The sequence below is a fragment of the Phytophthora sojae genome (genome assembly GCF_000149755.1).
Source record: "Phytophthora sojae unplaced genomic scaffold PHYSOscaffold_11, whole genome shotgun sequence".
Taxonomy (NCBI): Eukaryota; Oomycota; class Peronosporomycetes; order Peronosporales; family Peronosporaceae; genus Phytophthora; species Phytophthora sojae.
In genome coordinates, this window is record NW_009258125.1 from 1,627,493 (window position 1) to 1,643,412 (window position 15,920).

Sequence of the window (15,920 nt, forward strand, 5' to 3'; positions counted from 1 at the left end):
TCAGCTCGGACGCAATCAACTTCGTGCAGCGAAGACAAGCCGTCATTCGGTTTGTCCAAGACGCTATTGCAGCTTCTGTCGACCGACAGAAGCTGAACGCAGACAATGTTTGTAGGGGCAACACTAATGAATTCAAGAAGGGTTCATTGATTTTGTTAGCAACTCAAAACCTGCCTAAACATGCAGTTTCCGACTTCGGGACGAGCAAGCTCGCTCCGCGCTTCATCGGGCCGTTCACGGTGTTGGCACGGCCGGCAACGCCTACTCGCTAGATATTCCATCTAGCATGCGCCTCCATCCGACCTTTTACGTCGGGCGGCTGAAGCCATACCGGCAAGCACGAGCCATCTAGCTCGGCTGGCCCGAAGCGGAAGCCCCAGCGGGAGCGAACCTCTGCTCCAGCGCGTGAACGCGCTGGGCCAAGCGCACGACGCGACCTCCCACGTCGACAGAGATGTCCGACGCGGTCTGCGAGGCCTGAGCAACTTGAGCTCTCAGGGTCGCCATCTCCTACTTCAGAGCGGCGAACTCACGGCTCTGAAGCTCCTCCACAGCAGCGACCCGCTCCTCGAGCGTCGGGCCAAGGTCAACCCCAGGTTGACCATACCCGGGGCCTGTTCCCACCACCGCCGCCTCCGATCCGCGACGCCCGCGGCTCAACACGCTGGATTGTCGAGCGTATTGTGAACCATAGTATCCCGAAAACGAACCGGCAGCCGGTTCGTTATCGTATTCGTTGGAGAGGGTTTCCGCCCCACCAAGATACATGGGAGCCACGGGACGTCCTGCTGCAGGACGTTCCGGAAATGGTGAGGACGTACGAAGCTCACCACGCACTGCCGACGCGAAGGTAGTGCGAGCGCTGTGGTCACCTACAGCACCCGGGGTCCCACGATCGTAGCGTTCCTCACGTGCCAAGAACTTGGCACGGAGATCCTTGAGACTCGCAGGTACACGAATCGTCGTGTACCCGTTTAGGTCGCGGTCGCTCAAGCGCGCCGCACCCGGAAGACACAACGTGCACTGTTGGCCTTCGGGCACAGCGCGTGGAATACCAGAGTCCACAGAAGATCTGTGGAGCTGCTCCAACCTCCCGCGCGTCGAGAATGTCTGGAAGCGTTCACGGGCGTGCTTAACCCGCTCACGGTAAGCAGCCGGCTTCTTGTTGAAGTTCTCAACAAAAGCATTCCGACTTTGACAAAGTACCTGCCACTCAGGCACTTTGCTGCGAGAAGAGGTCTTTTTGCTGGAGAAGTATCGGAGCTCGTGAAAGAGTCCGATATAGTAATCGCGCCTTTGATTCGTTAACGGATCAAAGTGCTGCTCCTCCGCCACAGCATCGTCGTGGATCCCGCTGTATACGTACAGCGGGATTTCGTTTGGAGGCACAGTGTTGCCCACACGGTCTGCGATCTCTGACGCAGACGGCATCCACGGATCGCGCGCTGCTCAGGCAGCGCGCGGAGAACTTGAAGACGCCACCTCACGCGGGGAGCTTAAAGCCGCAGCAGCAGAGAGCGGAGTGTCACTCTCGCCGCGCGAACGCTTCGAGCTCGAAGCGTCCGAGTCGTCTCCTTCACGAGGGCGTCTCGACCCGGCATGCGGGTCGAGACTATCGCTGTCGATAGACTCCTTGCGCTTGCTAGAAGAGGCCTTGCCCTCTTCCATCTCCACGTCGTCGCCTTCGTAGTCAACGGGGTCGTTGACTACAGAGGAACCTTCGAGGACAATCTTCGACTGGGTTGTCCCCGACGCGGCCTTTGCAGCGAGCGCATCGCGCTTTGCCTGCTGGCGCTCATGGTACTGAGCAACAGAGAGGTTACCCTCTGTTGCGGCGGCGGTCATCTTCTGCGGCGAGCTCATTGCGGAATGAGCTCGAGTTTTTCTTTCTCCCAACGTGGAGAATTGACGAATGGTCAATTTCCTGATTGACGTGCCGTGACTCGGCGCGTCTAACCTTGAGGGGGGGGGGGAACAGGGTTATACGCACAAGTGGCTACAGTCACTTGTAACTCTAACAGACACGACGTCTGTTAGAGGTTCGAAAGACTTTCTCGACCTTGGTGTAGACACACCAAAGGCTACATACATTTGCGACCACCACGACGGGTGGTCCATAGAGACTTAGGATTCCTATTGGCTGAGAGCAGCATCTCTTAGCCAATGAGCGACATGCATAGCATTGGAATTCTGCCAACCAGCCGTTGGCAGATTCCTATCTTAGAATATTACATTTAGAGGAAGTCAGAAACATAAAACAAAAATAGCAGTTTTCATTTTAACCCAAAAACATTATTTGGATCGTTTATTTAGATTAATCTATACTCGGAGGCCCGAGTATAATTAACTCTTATTTATACTAAGCTACGCTTCCTCACATACACGCGCACACGTGTATGCTAAAGTAGTGAGCCAAAGTAGGCCCATTACAGCCTGGGGCTGACTGACGTGAAGACTTACGTTTCCCAGATTTTCGGTCTCTCACTTCCGGTGGTGCCGTCGGGAGTATGGGACTACCTACCCGTCTTGTACGGAATGCTGGAGGGCAACTTGCTGGACGGCGTCGAGTCGAAGGTTCATGACGTGTTACACGCGAGCTGGACACTCGGCATCACACTAACTCTACAGGCGATCTGGGGCAGGCGCTGCAGATGTAAAGGCCCAAGACTGGACATTGGCGGTGGGGTGGTGCCACGGCGCATAGCAGACGCCCGTCGAGAGCGTCGAGGCATTAGCGGAAGAGGCAGTGGCGGGGACTGCGGCGGCAACAGCGAAGGTGGTGACGAACTTCATTTCTGCTTTAGTAGCTGCAGTGAGCTTGGTGTTGTTGGGAGGTCCTTGTGCTCGACGAGGAAGATTGGAAAGTGAGCTCAGGCAACAGCAAGAAGAGTGTGGTCGGCCCCCATACTTCTGGCTAAGGTGTGCTCATGCGTGAGCAGATTCTGAAGGAAGTGGATTGTTTGGATGAAGATCGCGTGACTGCAATCTCCAACTTTTACAAACGGTACCCCCTCTTGTGTACCTTTTCGCTAAATAATAACCGGGAATGACGCATGCTCTCGCGCCGTCCTCCACGACCTTTGTGAAGAGAGCGTACCGCACAAAATGTCCACCGCAGTGGAAAGTCAGATTTGAGCTTTCGACACATTTGACTACAGCACGTGACTAAGCTCTTGTCGTTCTTTCGTGTTGGAACGGACAAGAATGTACACGTCTTTGGTACGATACGTATCCTGAGACCTGTACTAGTTCAGTACAGCAAGGCCTCTATACCTTGCCCCCCTTCCCGCGCCAAAATTGAAGCGATTCTAGAATTGTATCATTGAACATATAGAGATGCTAATGGAGCTCAGCCACTTTCACCGAAACGATCGGTGTTGTCACGCGATCGTGAAATGGCGCAGTTACGCCAAATAATGTTCACTTGGAGGAAGCTATACATGTATCTGGCTCATGAAGCTAAAGCAAAACGATTTCATCCTAGAGCGTTCAGGCGCGGGCATGGTAGTTATTGCTCCAGCCTGGGAGAGGCACTCCTTTGTGTAGGTTTACAACCGATGCCTGCCAGCAAAAACAAAAACGGAACTTTGGCAATGACTCGATATGGTTGACGAACGGTTAACACAAACAAAGATGAAAGTTAAAAAGATCATTATATTTTTAGCTGCCAAGTTGTTGTTTTTTACTCGGAATCGTAATCCAATTGCTCGAGTTACCGCTTCTGGTAATTGACGAAGCGCATGGCCAGCAGCGTGAAGACACTGAAGGCGAGAACAAACACGACCAAAAGTCCGCAGTTCCTCCAGATCTCGCTGTGCTTCATCAAGAAGTTGGTCTCCAGGTACTCCTTGACCGTGATGTTGTCCGGCAGTGACGGAGGGACATTCGTCATCTGCGTGCAGCCGAGGTCGCCGTCACTTGAACACTCGCCGAACACCACAGCAGAGAACGCTGCCGTGCTGTACTTCATGGGGGTGATGTCGTAGAGCCACACGGTCGCCGATGGGAGCGCCGAAGCCGGAGGGCTGAAGCCTGAGAACAAGTAGCCGATGAGGTTCAACAAGACTCCGACAATCTCTGCCACCTCCAGGTTCGGCAGCAGGAACACGAGCAACTCCGCCATGTACGCTTGGTGCAGCACCTGCAACACCAGCACCAGCCAGGAGGTGAGGAATGCTCCGACACCCGAAAACCCCACCATGGGGTAGAACGGGATCAGGAACAGCAACACTGCGACGATAGCGTACGGGATCTCCATGACGCTCATACCGACGAAGTACCAGAGCGCACTATATGTTTGAGATGCGCGCTCGCGGTAGAACACTGCGCGTTCTTCAGCAGCGATCGGGATCAAGCCGTTGAATGCAATGAGACCGATGAAGGACATGACCAAGTACAGCATCCCCATGCCGGAGTTCACGCCCGAGTACGACATGTACTCGACTCCAACGTACGTGATGCCGTAGAATAGCCCCAAACCGAGTGAGATGGCAAAGCGGGTCAAGTTGAAGGAGGCCGTGCGCCAGTACAGATCGCAGAAGCGCTTCAACAGGAACTTGGCTTGAGTCAACTCCGATGCTGCGCGCTTGTCACCAAACTCCAGAGCGGGCAACGAAGGTGACGGTCGTGTCACGCCTTCTTGGTCCAGGTTCGACTGCAGACGTTTGAAGTGCTCGCTGGACTTGAAGATCTCCACGAAGTCCGTCTGCGATCCATTGTCGTTGCCCACGCCAGCGCCGATCACCTCCAGCATCCAAGTGGCAGCATTGTAGTCCTCCTTCAGCTTGGCCACACCGTCGATCGACTCGAAGTAGTTGGTCATCTCGCTCGCGTTCTCGCCCAACTCACCGGCAAACACCGTCTCGCCTCCGCGCTTCAGCAGCAACAAACTGTCGAACACGCCGAAGACTTCTGCTGAAGGCTGGTGAATCGTGCACAGAATGGTGCGCCCCGTGTCCGCCACCTTGCGCACTCCGTCCATGATGAGCTTGGCCGACCGCGCGTCCAGGCCGCTCGTGGGCTCGTCCAGGAACAAGACGCTGGGCTGCGCGGCCAGCTCCACGCCGATCGTCAGGCGCTTCATCTGCTCCACGGAGCTGCCGCGGATGATCTGATCGGCGATCGGGTTCAGGTCCAGCAGGTCCAAGCACTCGTTCACCGAGTCGAACTTGAGCGCGTCCGGGATGTCGGCGCCCTGCCGCAAGAACGCGCTGAAGGTCAGCGCCTCGCGGACCGTCGACGACTGCGAGTGGATGTCCATCTGCTCGCAGTACCCCGTGGAGCGCCGAATGGCCAGGTCCGTGGCGGGATGGCCGTTCAGCAGAATCTGTCCGCGGATCTTGCCGCCAGTCTTGCGGCCAGCAATCACGTCCATGAGCGTCGTCTTGCCGGCGCCGGAAGAGCCCATGAGCGCCGTGATCGTACCTGGAAGTGCGTATCCAGAGATGCCCTTGAGCAGGTCAATGGTGCTCTTCGGGTTGGTCGGGTCCGGAACCGTGTACCACAAGTCCTTGAACGCCACAGTCACTGGCGTGAATGCTCTCTCATGCGCTGGCTGAACTGGCAACGCAACTGACGGCGATCTGCGTGGCGTTGCAGTGGCAAAGTAGCTGTCTGTGGGCTTCGTCTTGGTCTCCGAGTCCAGTGTGATATTCTCCGGGCTCTCGAACCGATGGAACTCCAGTGCGATGCAGGACAAACATAGGAAAAATACGTACGTGGCAGCCATGAACACCATTCCGTACCACAACCAGTACTTCTCGGACTGCACCCCGTACGTGGTGAGCGAGTACTCGCCCATTGTCATCCCGTACTTGGTGCAATAGTCGATGCCGTTAAACACGCACTCGTTGAAGTGCGGGTTGATGTACTGGTTCACGGCAAGCGCACGAAGTCCCCACGAGATCGGGTTGAGCCAGTACAACCAGATCAAGTAGTCTGGAATCTGGTCCTTCGTGATCGTGTACCCCGCGAAGATGCAGACGTACACCACTGCCACACTGGAAATGGGACTCGCCACGTTGAGATTGGGCGACGCAGACGCCAAGAAGAAGAAGAACGCGGCCAGCGTGAAGTTCGTCAAGGTCAGCACCACCAAGAAGACGAGAAAGCTCCAAAAGCTGCTCACGAAGCCGCACATCCAGTAGACGATTGACCCGAAGATCACGGATTCCAGGACAATTGGGGGCGCCTGGTTGGCGAAATTCGACAGTACATAGGACGCGGTTCGGAAGAAATTGGCGCCTCGCTGCTTGTAGAACACATCACGCGCTGCCATGATCGTTGGGACCTGGGCGGCCTGGCCGACGGATAGGTTCAGGATCGCCTCAAACATGATGCCCATGGCCACTTGAGCGTCCGTCATGTCGAATTGATAGTAGACGCTCGAGCAGAGTAACGCGATCATCGTGTTCATCATCACGCGCCCGATCAGAGCTGTAGTTTCTCGCTTGGTGATGGTTAGCTGTCGCTTCATGAGCAGCGACGTGCTGGCCCAGAAGCTCTGCGAGAACTCGTGCTGAGTTTCCATGTGCGTCTTCATGTCCTGGACGAGATCGGGACTCGCAGGCTCCTCCAGTTCCTTCAGCGTGTGGGCGTAGATAGTTGATCGCTTGAACGCGTCGGCGAATTCACTCGGGGTGCGAGGAACGGCGTGTCCAAGCGCGAGCTTTTGTTCGTACTGGAGCTGCTTATCGGTACCGAGGTCCAGCAGGAAGTCGGCCACGTCACGCGACGGAGGACACTTGAAGCCGAGAGACTCGAAGTACGCCAGCGCCTGCTCGCACGGGCCATGGTACATGAGGCAGCCCGCGTTGAGGATCATGACGTCGTCGAAGAGCGCGAAGACCTCGGGCGACGGCTGCAGCAGCGAGATGGCCACCGTCTTGCGGAACTTCTTGGCCAGACTGCGCTGCGTCGTGATGATGTCGAAGGTGGCGGCGCTGTCGAGCCCCGTGCTGATCTCGTCCATCAGCTGCACGTACTTGTTACCAAACGCCATCTCGCCCGTCGTCACGCGCTTGCGCTCTCCGCCCGACACACCTCGCAGCATGGCGTCGCCCACGACCGTGTGCTGGCAGTTGTCGAGTCCGAGCTGCTGGATCACGACGTCCGGGTGGTGCTTGGCCATGGCTCGCGCGGCCTTCAGAGCCTCCGCGTTCTCCTCGGGCGTGCCGTTCACCAGGTGACTCGCGTCTCGCTCGGACAGCTCCCCACCACCACCACACGCAGCGTGGGCGAACTCCAGCGTCTCCTTGACCGTCAGCTCCGGGTAGTGCTTGTCACGCTGCGGCACGTACGACACGAGCTGCGGCAGACGCGCGCGCAGCTCCGCAGCCGACGTGCCGTTGTACTTGACCTCGCCCTCGATCGAGACACTCTTGTCCTGGGGGAAGCGCCCGCTGAGCAGCTTCATGAGCGACGACTTGCCCGAGCCCGGCTGGCCCAGCACCAGCGTGATGGTCCCCGGTTTGAGTACGCCGCTCACGTCCCGCAGGATGCGCTTGGTCACCGTGTGCTGATTGGCCGTGAGGCTCTGCAGCGTCTTCATCATCTCGGTCGGCAGCGTCGGCAGCTGCGCCTCGAGGTTGCTCCTGTCCTTGACCACGACGTCGGCCGAGATGGATACATCCCTGAAGCGCACCTCCATTTGGGGCAGCGTCTTGCCCAGCGACCGCTCCAGACGCGAGGCCATGTGATCGTGCAGCGCCAATGGACCTCGAGCCATCAGCGTCTTGCCGTCGTCGTACTCGATCGCGGGGGCGAATGGTGGTGCATTGGTGTCACCACCAGTGACGGTATCAACCATTGTGGGTTAGTATAGTACGGTGTGGTACTAGGGAGGAGGTGGTTAAATGGGAAGTGATGGCTTTCAACCGATCGTTGTTGTGGAGGTGAGGGGCATTGTTGATGTTTGCTGGACGACACTTTGCCTGGCAAACGTCCCGCTACGATACGCCGCTTTGCCTGGCAATCAAATCGACGCATCAGATTCAGAGTCAGAATCAGAAATCTGAGTGACGCTCCAGCAACTTGAAATCTAGCAACATCAGAAGGTCAACTTTCTAACAACAACATCAGAAGCTATATTGACTCGAGCACGCCCTTCGCCTCTGGTGAAGCACCTGTGGCGTACCGTGCAATAGACTGAGATCGCCATTGCTATGACTGTTTGGTCTGATGTCGCCAGTATCTTTCGACGTGTCGACCACAGCGGAGCAGGGTGATAAAACTTCTGACTCCAAAATCGGGGGCAGAAGACCAGGTTTTGTTTGTTATAGACTGCGAGTGTACGCCTTCGCGCGGCAGTGAGTATTCACTGGACGTCTCTAATTATTGACAAAGTCCACTTGGACGTCGTTTCTTACATGCCGTCGAGCCCAATCAGGCGTGGGTTAACTTTTTGTCGCCACATCTTGTTGAAGTTTCGATGACGAAAGTCACAGCGGCTCGAACAGAATAGGTGAGCTCTTGAGCTCGGACCGCGAACCAACTACTGTACTGTACTGTACTACTGGTACACTGTATAGAGACACAATTGCACAATCGATTGATCCTGGTACATGTACGCGACGGCGCAGCATAGAGCACCAAATTCCCACGGATATTGCTTTGCAGACAGGTACGCGGTGGACTACGGCACGAAAAATTGCAAGCTACATGTGTTGCCCATTCGACTGCCATGACACAGCATTATCCATGAAATTGAATCAAATATGACTGGAAGTACAAGTATAAATAGTTTTTAGGCGATAAATGCGATTTCTCTACGCAAGACTGTGTTCTTGGATGCCCAAACCCAAAGAAGATAAACAGATACATCGTCATTGTGTATTACCTGTATTCGCCAAGTTATTGGCTTACCAACGCGTGCACACACACAACCAACCACCTTCCGCCGTTTACGGCAAATCCTCCTTCACGAAGACAAGAAGACAACACCCCGTACATATCTTTAAGATTTAGACCGGATCTATCATTGCGCCCTTCGACGCTAACAGCCATGGATCATTAGTCAGCTTTGAGCGAGTACAGGAATCCTGGGCGGATCAGCTTCCAGGTGCTGCACTCGACTCTCCATTCATTCCTCAATTTACTTTGCCAAGCGCAAGTACCTCCCGACAACCTCACCTTCCTGCAGCTACTAAAGCAGACATGAAGTTCGCCACCACCTTTGCAGTTGCTGCCGCTGTCGCCGCCTCTTCCGCTGATGCCTCGAGACTTTCGACGGGTGTTTGCTACGCGCCGTGGCACCACCCCGCCGTCAACTGGGACGTGCTCGCCAAGGACATGAAGCAGGTGGCCGAGCACTTCTCCAGCATCCGCACGTACGAGGCGCAGATGAGCGGCGTCAATGCCATTGACATGGCGGCGGCCGCCGGTCTCCGCGTTGCTGTCGGTGTGCAGCTCTGCGATCCCAACCGTATCGACGCCGAGATCAAGGCGGTCTGCGATGGCTACGCGCGGAACCCGTGGGCCGTCGAGGCTGTCTACGTCGGTAACGAAGACCTACAGAACAATGGATTCGGTAAGTACTCGGCCGACCAGCTCATCGGCTTCATCAACCGCGTGCGTAGCTGCGTGGGCAAGACGCCCATCGGATCGGTGCAGCGCATCAACGAGTGGCTGAGCGCCAATGATGCGTGGAAGCTGGCCAACGCCGTGGACAACATCGGCGTCAACATCTACCCATTCTTCACGCCGGGCTCGCAGCCGTCGGTGCAGAAGCTGGATGCACAATGGAACCAAATGGTGTCCAAGTTTGGCTCGAACAAGCTTCACCTGACCGAGACGGGCTGGCCGACCGCCGGTGAGAGCTACGCCGGCAACGTTCCGTCGGTGGGTGCCTTGACGCAGTACTTTTACGACTACGTCTACGGCTGGTCGGTCGGCAAGGGCCAGTCGTACTGGTTCATGATGTACGACACGACCGTGAGCTACACGGGAGCCGAGCACGAGAAGCACTTCGGCCTCTTCAACACGGACATGTCGCCGAAAATCAACATGCCGCAGAACCCGAGCCAGCAGCAGCAGCAGCGTCTCCGCCGCGACTAACTTTACGTCGTGCATCTCTGAGAGCATTGACGCTACTCACGGTTCAGGAAGTGGTAAACGGAAACTTCTGAACAAACACTGAAAATAAAATCGATGGTTGAGTGCGTTGGTATTTCCCCTGTGTCTATTCTTAATTGAAATTTGTTGTTGGCATCTCCTAGATCTCGTTGCCGCTGTCCGGTTAATTAATTGTGTTCAAAATTACATTGGCGAGTTGGCAGTGGAAACGCCAACCTATATGATCAATGAAACATGGCACCCAGAATGTTTTGCAGCTGGGACTCCACCGGTGTGACCATTTGGTGCACTTCACCGACGTGTAACTCATGCCACGTGAACCACCATGGCCTGGAACACATAAACCTCGTTCGGGTGACTGTGAGGAAGTGGCACCGAAACCAGAAGGGAAGGCTCAGTTCATGTGCAACAAGCGTTGATGCTCTAGCTGTAATGCAGCGTGGCCCACAGCAGCATCAGAAAGTTCCTGATGACAGAAACATCCATTCTTTCTTTGGTATTCAACCGGGTTACCTGTACCTGCATTCGTCTCACAAGACTCAAGACAGCGCTCGCCTGGAAAAGCGCGCAAATCCACTCGATCTGCATCGCCGGGCCATGTACATGTCCTGAAGCAGTAATTCCCGGCGTGGGTTAACATTGTCACCACGTCAATACTGCTCGTCGGTGGTGATAGCAGCTTCGGCGCTGAAAGCGATGGCGATCCAGCGGTCGGGTCCCCGGGATCATCCTACGATGAATTATCCAGCGGTCGGTTCGGTGGAGAAGCGAGTCAACGCAATTCTACAATCGATTGATTCAGGCGCACACGAGCGGAGCATAGAGCGCCATCTTTGCGGCCAAGGCCCCGTATCAAGTCAAGCTTTGCAGGCAGACAAGCCGCAAAATACGACGCGAAAAATTGTACGCTTTGGCTGTTCCCCGTTTTAGTCAAGGGTGGAAAGCTTCAAGCAAGGAGCGATCACTATGGGGGTGATCCTTTTCACGCTTGAGAAGTAAGAAAACAAAATAACACCACGCATGCTTGAGTGGGTTAGATTCTAGATAGTGTTATCTCAAATACATATCCGTCCATAAGCATGTGCCCACATTGATACAGTCCCGTATTTACCATGCTGTAACGTTAGTTGACCAAGCGTCTACCGGTCGGCGCACAATCCCCGCGGACACCAAAAGCAGATCCCGTGAATTCGACTGGATCCTCGGCCGTACGATTCGACACCGTACACAATGCTGTCTTGTGTAACACATGACAGCGCATGTGGACTTTCGTGTTTGTCCTCCGCTTGCTACTGTCTCAAAGCATTAGCAACGGTATCCCGGATGCCACACAGCACCTCTACCGGAACCGCAGCAAAGCCCCCGTCACTGCCAGTCTCTCTTCATTCCACAACTTACCTTGTCAAGCGCAAGGTCCTCCCAAGAACCCCCAGCTTTCTGCAGCTACTAAAGCAGACATGAAGTTCGCCACCACCTTTGCAGTTGCTGCCGCTGTCGCCGCCTCTTCCGCTGATGCCTCGAGACTTTCGACGGGTGTTTGCTACGCGCCGTGGCACCACCCCGCCGTCAACTGGGACGTGCTCGCCAAGGACATGAAGCAGGTGGCTGAGCACTTCTCCAGCATCCGCACGTACGAGGCGCAGATGAGCGGCGTCAATGCCATTGACATGGCGGCGGCCGCCGGTCTCCGCGTTGCTGTCGGTGTGCAGCTCTGCGATCCCAACCGTATCGACGCCGAGATCAAGGCGGTCTGCGATGGCTACGCGCGGAACCCGTGGGCCGTCGAGGCTGTCTACGTCGGTAACGAAGACCTACAGAACAATGGATTCGGTAAGTACTCGGCCGACCAGCTCATCGGCTTCATCAACCGCGTGCGTAGCTGCGTGGGCAAGACGCCCATCGGATCGGTGCAGCGCATCAACGAGTGGCTGAGCGCCAATGATGCGTGGAAGCTGGCCAACGCCGTGGACAACATCGGCGTCAACATCTACCCATTCTTCACGCCGGGCTCGCAGCCGTCGGTGCAGAAGCTGGATGCACAATGGAACCAAATGGTGTCCAAGTTTGGCTCGAACAAGCTTCACCTGACCGAGACGGGCTGGCCGACCGCCGGTGAGAGCTACGCCGGCAACGTTCCGTCGGTGGGTGCCTTGACGCAGTACTTTTACGACTACGTCTACGGCTGGTCGGTCGGCAAGGGCCAGTCGTACTGGTTCATGATGTACGACACGACCGTGAGCTACACGGGAGCCGAGCACGAGAAGCACTTCGGCCTCTTCAACACGGACATGTCGCCGAAAATCAACATGCCGCAGAACCCGAGCCAGCAGCAGCAGCAGCGTCTCCGCCGCGACTAACCAAACGTCGAGCGTAATCCCCACCGTGTGATCCGAGAATTTGATCATATGAGGCTAAACAACGAGTATCACAGGCTCATTACGAAGTGTAGTAGAAAGTCAATACAAATCGGGAAGGGAACATTGTGCATTTGAGTGTTTGCATGCAAGGCCCGTTAGTTGCAATAACAAGGCACGACGCGCACGCCGTTGGCTGGAGTCAGGTATACATGTAGCTCGATGATTTCCTACTAATGTGCAAAATCCTTTTGTTTGTCGTAGGAAAGATGCCCAGGCAGGAATGGACACGCTCATGCTATCCATTGGGTGTTTCAGCTTTCTTCGACGAACGATCACCCCCATACAGCCAGCACCTTCTAAGCGCTGTAGTATTCGAACGGGATGCCGTTAGAAAGCAGTGTTTAATCTCCTGGTCCAGTGCATACGGTGCTCTCGAGCAGCGAAGATAGATAAGAGTTCATGTAAGATAAATACGCAGAACTGGCGGTGGCAATCAATCCGCGCCGTCGAGACACGGACACCGCTCCATGGCAAACGCTCGCTTGATTGGTCCTGGTGAATAACGCCATGCTTGCGCTCGTCGATCGCGTTCCATCTTGCGTGGCGTGCAAGGCGAGCAGACTCCTTCTGACCACTTCTCGTCTGGAGCCCAAGACTGTCGAGCTCGATTCCATGTCTTTCCCGACTTCCAAGTCCCAGCTCTCCGCCCAAGAAAATGCTCCCGAGTCACATCGCGGCGGCGCTGGTTTCGGTGGGTGGGCGGAAGACAATGCCATTCCGCACTGGACGCTGTTGCCCTCGAGCGCTCCTATGGTCGATAGGATCGTGCAAGATCGCGTGATATTGTCGCTCTCTGGAGGACAGTTTAGCGCGCGTGTACATGCACCGGTTCCCCGCTTAACCCGACTGCCATACTTTAACCTGCTTTCACGGGGTATCAATTCCCATCTTCCTCTTTCATACAAATTTACTGTTTCTTGCGTAAACCTACGATAACGCATGCATTCTTCAGTGTTGGCTATCATTCAGCGAAGGATTAATCAGCGTTCCACTGTCCGCAGCTATCTGGCCTCCTTCAAATCGCCCCCCGAAGTTGCATCATCCCCTCATGACCTCCCTGTTGCAACAGCTCCCTGCATCTATATGCGCGTTCCCTGGCCTTCCTCAGGCCGGCGGCGCCACTTTCTATTGATCAGGTGGCCAGCAGCTTCTGACGCGCAACGCGCCACTTCCGCAACCGACGGCGCGAGAGAGATGGAGATCTGGGCGCCCTGGGAGACCTCCCGCCGCGCGCGCGCCTTCGTCGGCCCCGCCGTGGCCGCGCAGCAGCTCCAAGACCAAGACCAAGACCAAGACCAAGACCAAGACCAAGACCAAGACCAAGACCAAGACCAAGACCAGAACCAGGAGCAGGAGCCGGGCCATGACCACGACGACGACGACGAAGACGACGACTTCCAGACTCTCGGCGGCACGTGGATCGGGCCGCTGGCCTGCGTGCGCGTGGTGCGTCGCTCGCGCCCGGACGTGGCGGCGCTGCCGCACGTGTGGGAGGCCGTGGAGGCCTTCCTGGACTGCTCGCCGAGCTGCACGTTGACGCGCGCGGCGGCCTTCGGCTCCATGCGCCTCCTGCGCGGCATCTCGGCGCGCTCGGGCGGGATGGTCACGCTGGACGCGTTCTACAAGCAGGCGCAGTTCTCGGGCGCCATGCAGCACGCGGCGGCCAGAGGAGACCTCGAGATGATCCAGTGGCTGCTCAACTTCCAGCCCGGAGGGCTCGTCACGCGCGCCGTGGAGCAGGCCGCGCGGAACGGCCAGCTCGAGGTGCTGCGCTGGCTCAAGCAGCACCACGACCACGTCTTCTGGGGCGCCAACGAGCTGCGCTTCGCCGTGGAGGGCAACCACGCCGAGGTCGCGCGCTGGCTGCAGGACAACACGCGACCGCCGTCCAAGCTGCGCGCCATGAACCTGGCTGCGGCCAACGGCAACCTGGAGCTCGTGCAGTGGCTCCATGAAGTGCGGCACGAGGCGTCGTCCTCGGCCGCGGCCAAGGCCGCGCAGGGCGGGTACCTGGACATGCTCAAGTGGATGGACAAGCACTCGCTCTGCAAGCACCAGGGCGTGCCCGTGGAGGACGCGGCGGCGGGAGGACACTTGAAGGTCGTCAAGTGGCTGCACAAGTCCGGCGTAGGCATCGCCACGCCGCGCGCGATGAACGCCGCAGCAGCCAACGGACACCTTGACGTGGTCAAGTGGCTGCACCGCAAGGGCAAGGACTACGCGTGCACACACGTCGCCATGGACGACGCAGCGATGAATGGACACCTGGAGGTGGTCAAGTGGCTCCATTCACACAGGAACGAGGGATGCACGACGGACGCGATGAATGGAGCGGCCAGGAACGGACATTTAGGTGTCGTGCAGTGGTTGCACGCCAACCGGAAGGAGGGCTGTACGACGCGAGCCATGGATGACGCCGCTGCGAATGGACACTTGCGCACGGTCATGTGGCTGCACAAATACCGACCGAAGGCCGAGAGCGCGAGGAACTCGTTCAGTGTGGGGAGCAATAGCAGCTCCAGCTCAAGGTCCAATGACGCGGGGAAGGGGGGAGGCTGCACTTCGAACGCGATGGACGGCGCGGCACGGGGCAATCATATGGATGTGCTCAAGTTCTTGCATCGATATCGGGACGAAGGCTGCACTGAGCGAGCCATGGATGGAGCCGCGGCTGCTGGACTTCTAGGAATGCTGCAGTGGTTGCACGAGCATCGATGTGAGGGCTGCACCGTTGCGGCCATGGACGAAGCAGCGGCTAACGGACACTTTGAAGTGGTGAAATGGCTACATGACAACCGCATTGAAGGCTGCACTGTACGAGCGATGGACGGAGCCGCTGCTGGTGGCCACCTCCGCATCGTCAAGTGGCTACACGCTAACCGGCCCGAAGGCTGCACTGAGGCCGCTATGGATGGAGCAGCGGGTCATGGGAAGCTTGATATGCTCAAATGGCTACACAAGAATCGCACGGAGGGCTGTACGACCGCCGCTATGGACAAGGCTGCAGCTGGGGGACACTTCGAGGTGCTGCTGTTCCTGCACACCAAACGATCCGAGGGCTGCACGATGGACGCAGCGGTGAACGCGAGTCGCAACGAACACGTGGAGATCCTGCAGTGGCTTTTCCGCTTCTACCCGCGTATGATCCACCGTGAGAAAGTAATCGTCTTCGCCAAGCGGTATAACTACTACCTCATGGACTGGCTGCACCGCAACTACCAAGCGACAGGAGAGCGCACGGTGCTGGCCGAAATCAACTCCTCATTCTACCTCACCCCACCAGAGACCGAGGAGCTGACCACCTAGACTACTATAAACCACGACTGTCCCGTCGAGGGCAGCATAGACAGCTGATGAGCTCGAGAGTAGAGCCGCCGAACTGAATATAAATCCAAGCGAACTACGCTGACCAACGTCTGCGGATGGTACGTG

The 15,920-nt window shown here is 56.7% G+C and overlaps 5 protein-coding genes across 5 annotated transcripts; 3 read left to right on the forward strand and 2 right to left on the reverse strand.

Annotated features, from left to right (window-relative positions):
* Positions 1-348: 348 nt before the first annotated feature.
* On the reverse strand, positions 349-1,863 carry PHYSODRAFT_340143 (hypothetical protein; the record flags this gene model as incomplete). The annotated part of the gene is made up of 4 exons (XM_009538230.1): positions 349-485; positions 534-1,173; positions 1,207-1,415; positions 1,488-1,863. 4 exons carry the CDS (start codon positions 1,861-1,863, stop codon positions 349-351), a joined length of 1,362 nt encoding a protein of 453 aa, XP_009536525.1.
* A 1,849-nt stretch (positions 1,864-3,712) lies between these two features.
* On the reverse strand, positions 3,713-7,807 carry PHYSODRAFT_254006 (pleiotropic drug resistance protein ABC superfamily; the record flags this gene model as incomplete). Its single annotated transcript, XM_009538231.1, has 2 exons — positions 3,713-5,530; positions 5,723-7,807. 2 exons carry the CDS (start codon positions 7,805-7,807, stop codon positions 3,713-3,715), a joined length of 3,903 nt encoding a protein of 1,300 aa, XP_009536526.1.
* Positions 7,808-9,153: 1,346 nt separating this feature from the next.
* On the forward strand, positions 9,154-10,053 carry PHYSODRAFT_254068 (glycosyl hydrolase family 17-like protein; the record flags this gene model as incomplete). The annotated part of the gene is made up of 1 exon (XM_009538232.1): positions 9,154-10,053. The coding sequence occupies one exon, from the start codon at positions 9,154-9,156 to the stop codon at positions 10,051-10,053; it is 900 nt and encodes a 299-aa protein (XP_009536527.1).
* Positions 10,054-11,528: 1,475 nt separating this feature from the next.
* PHYSODRAFT_527441 (hypothetical protein) lies at positions 11,529-12,428 on the forward strand (the record flags this gene model as incomplete). Its single annotated transcript, XM_009538233.1, has 1 exon — positions 11,529-12,428. The coding sequence occupies one exon, from the start codon at positions 11,529-11,531 to the stop codon at positions 12,426-12,428; it is 900 nt and encodes a 299-aa protein (XP_009536528.1).
* A 1,254-nt stretch (positions 12,429-13,682) lies between these two features.
* On the forward strand, positions 13,683-15,794 carry PHYSODRAFT_527079 (hypothetical protein; the record flags this gene model as incomplete). Its single annotated transcript, XM_009538234.1, has 3 exons — positions 13,683-13,730; positions 13,890-14,987; positions 15,036-15,794. The coding sequence occupies 3 exons, from the start codon at positions 13,683-13,685 to the stop codon at positions 15,792-15,794; spliced, it is 1,905 nt and encodes a 634-aa protein (XP_009536529.1).
* Between the last annotated feature and the right edge of the window lie 126 nt (positions 15,795-15,920).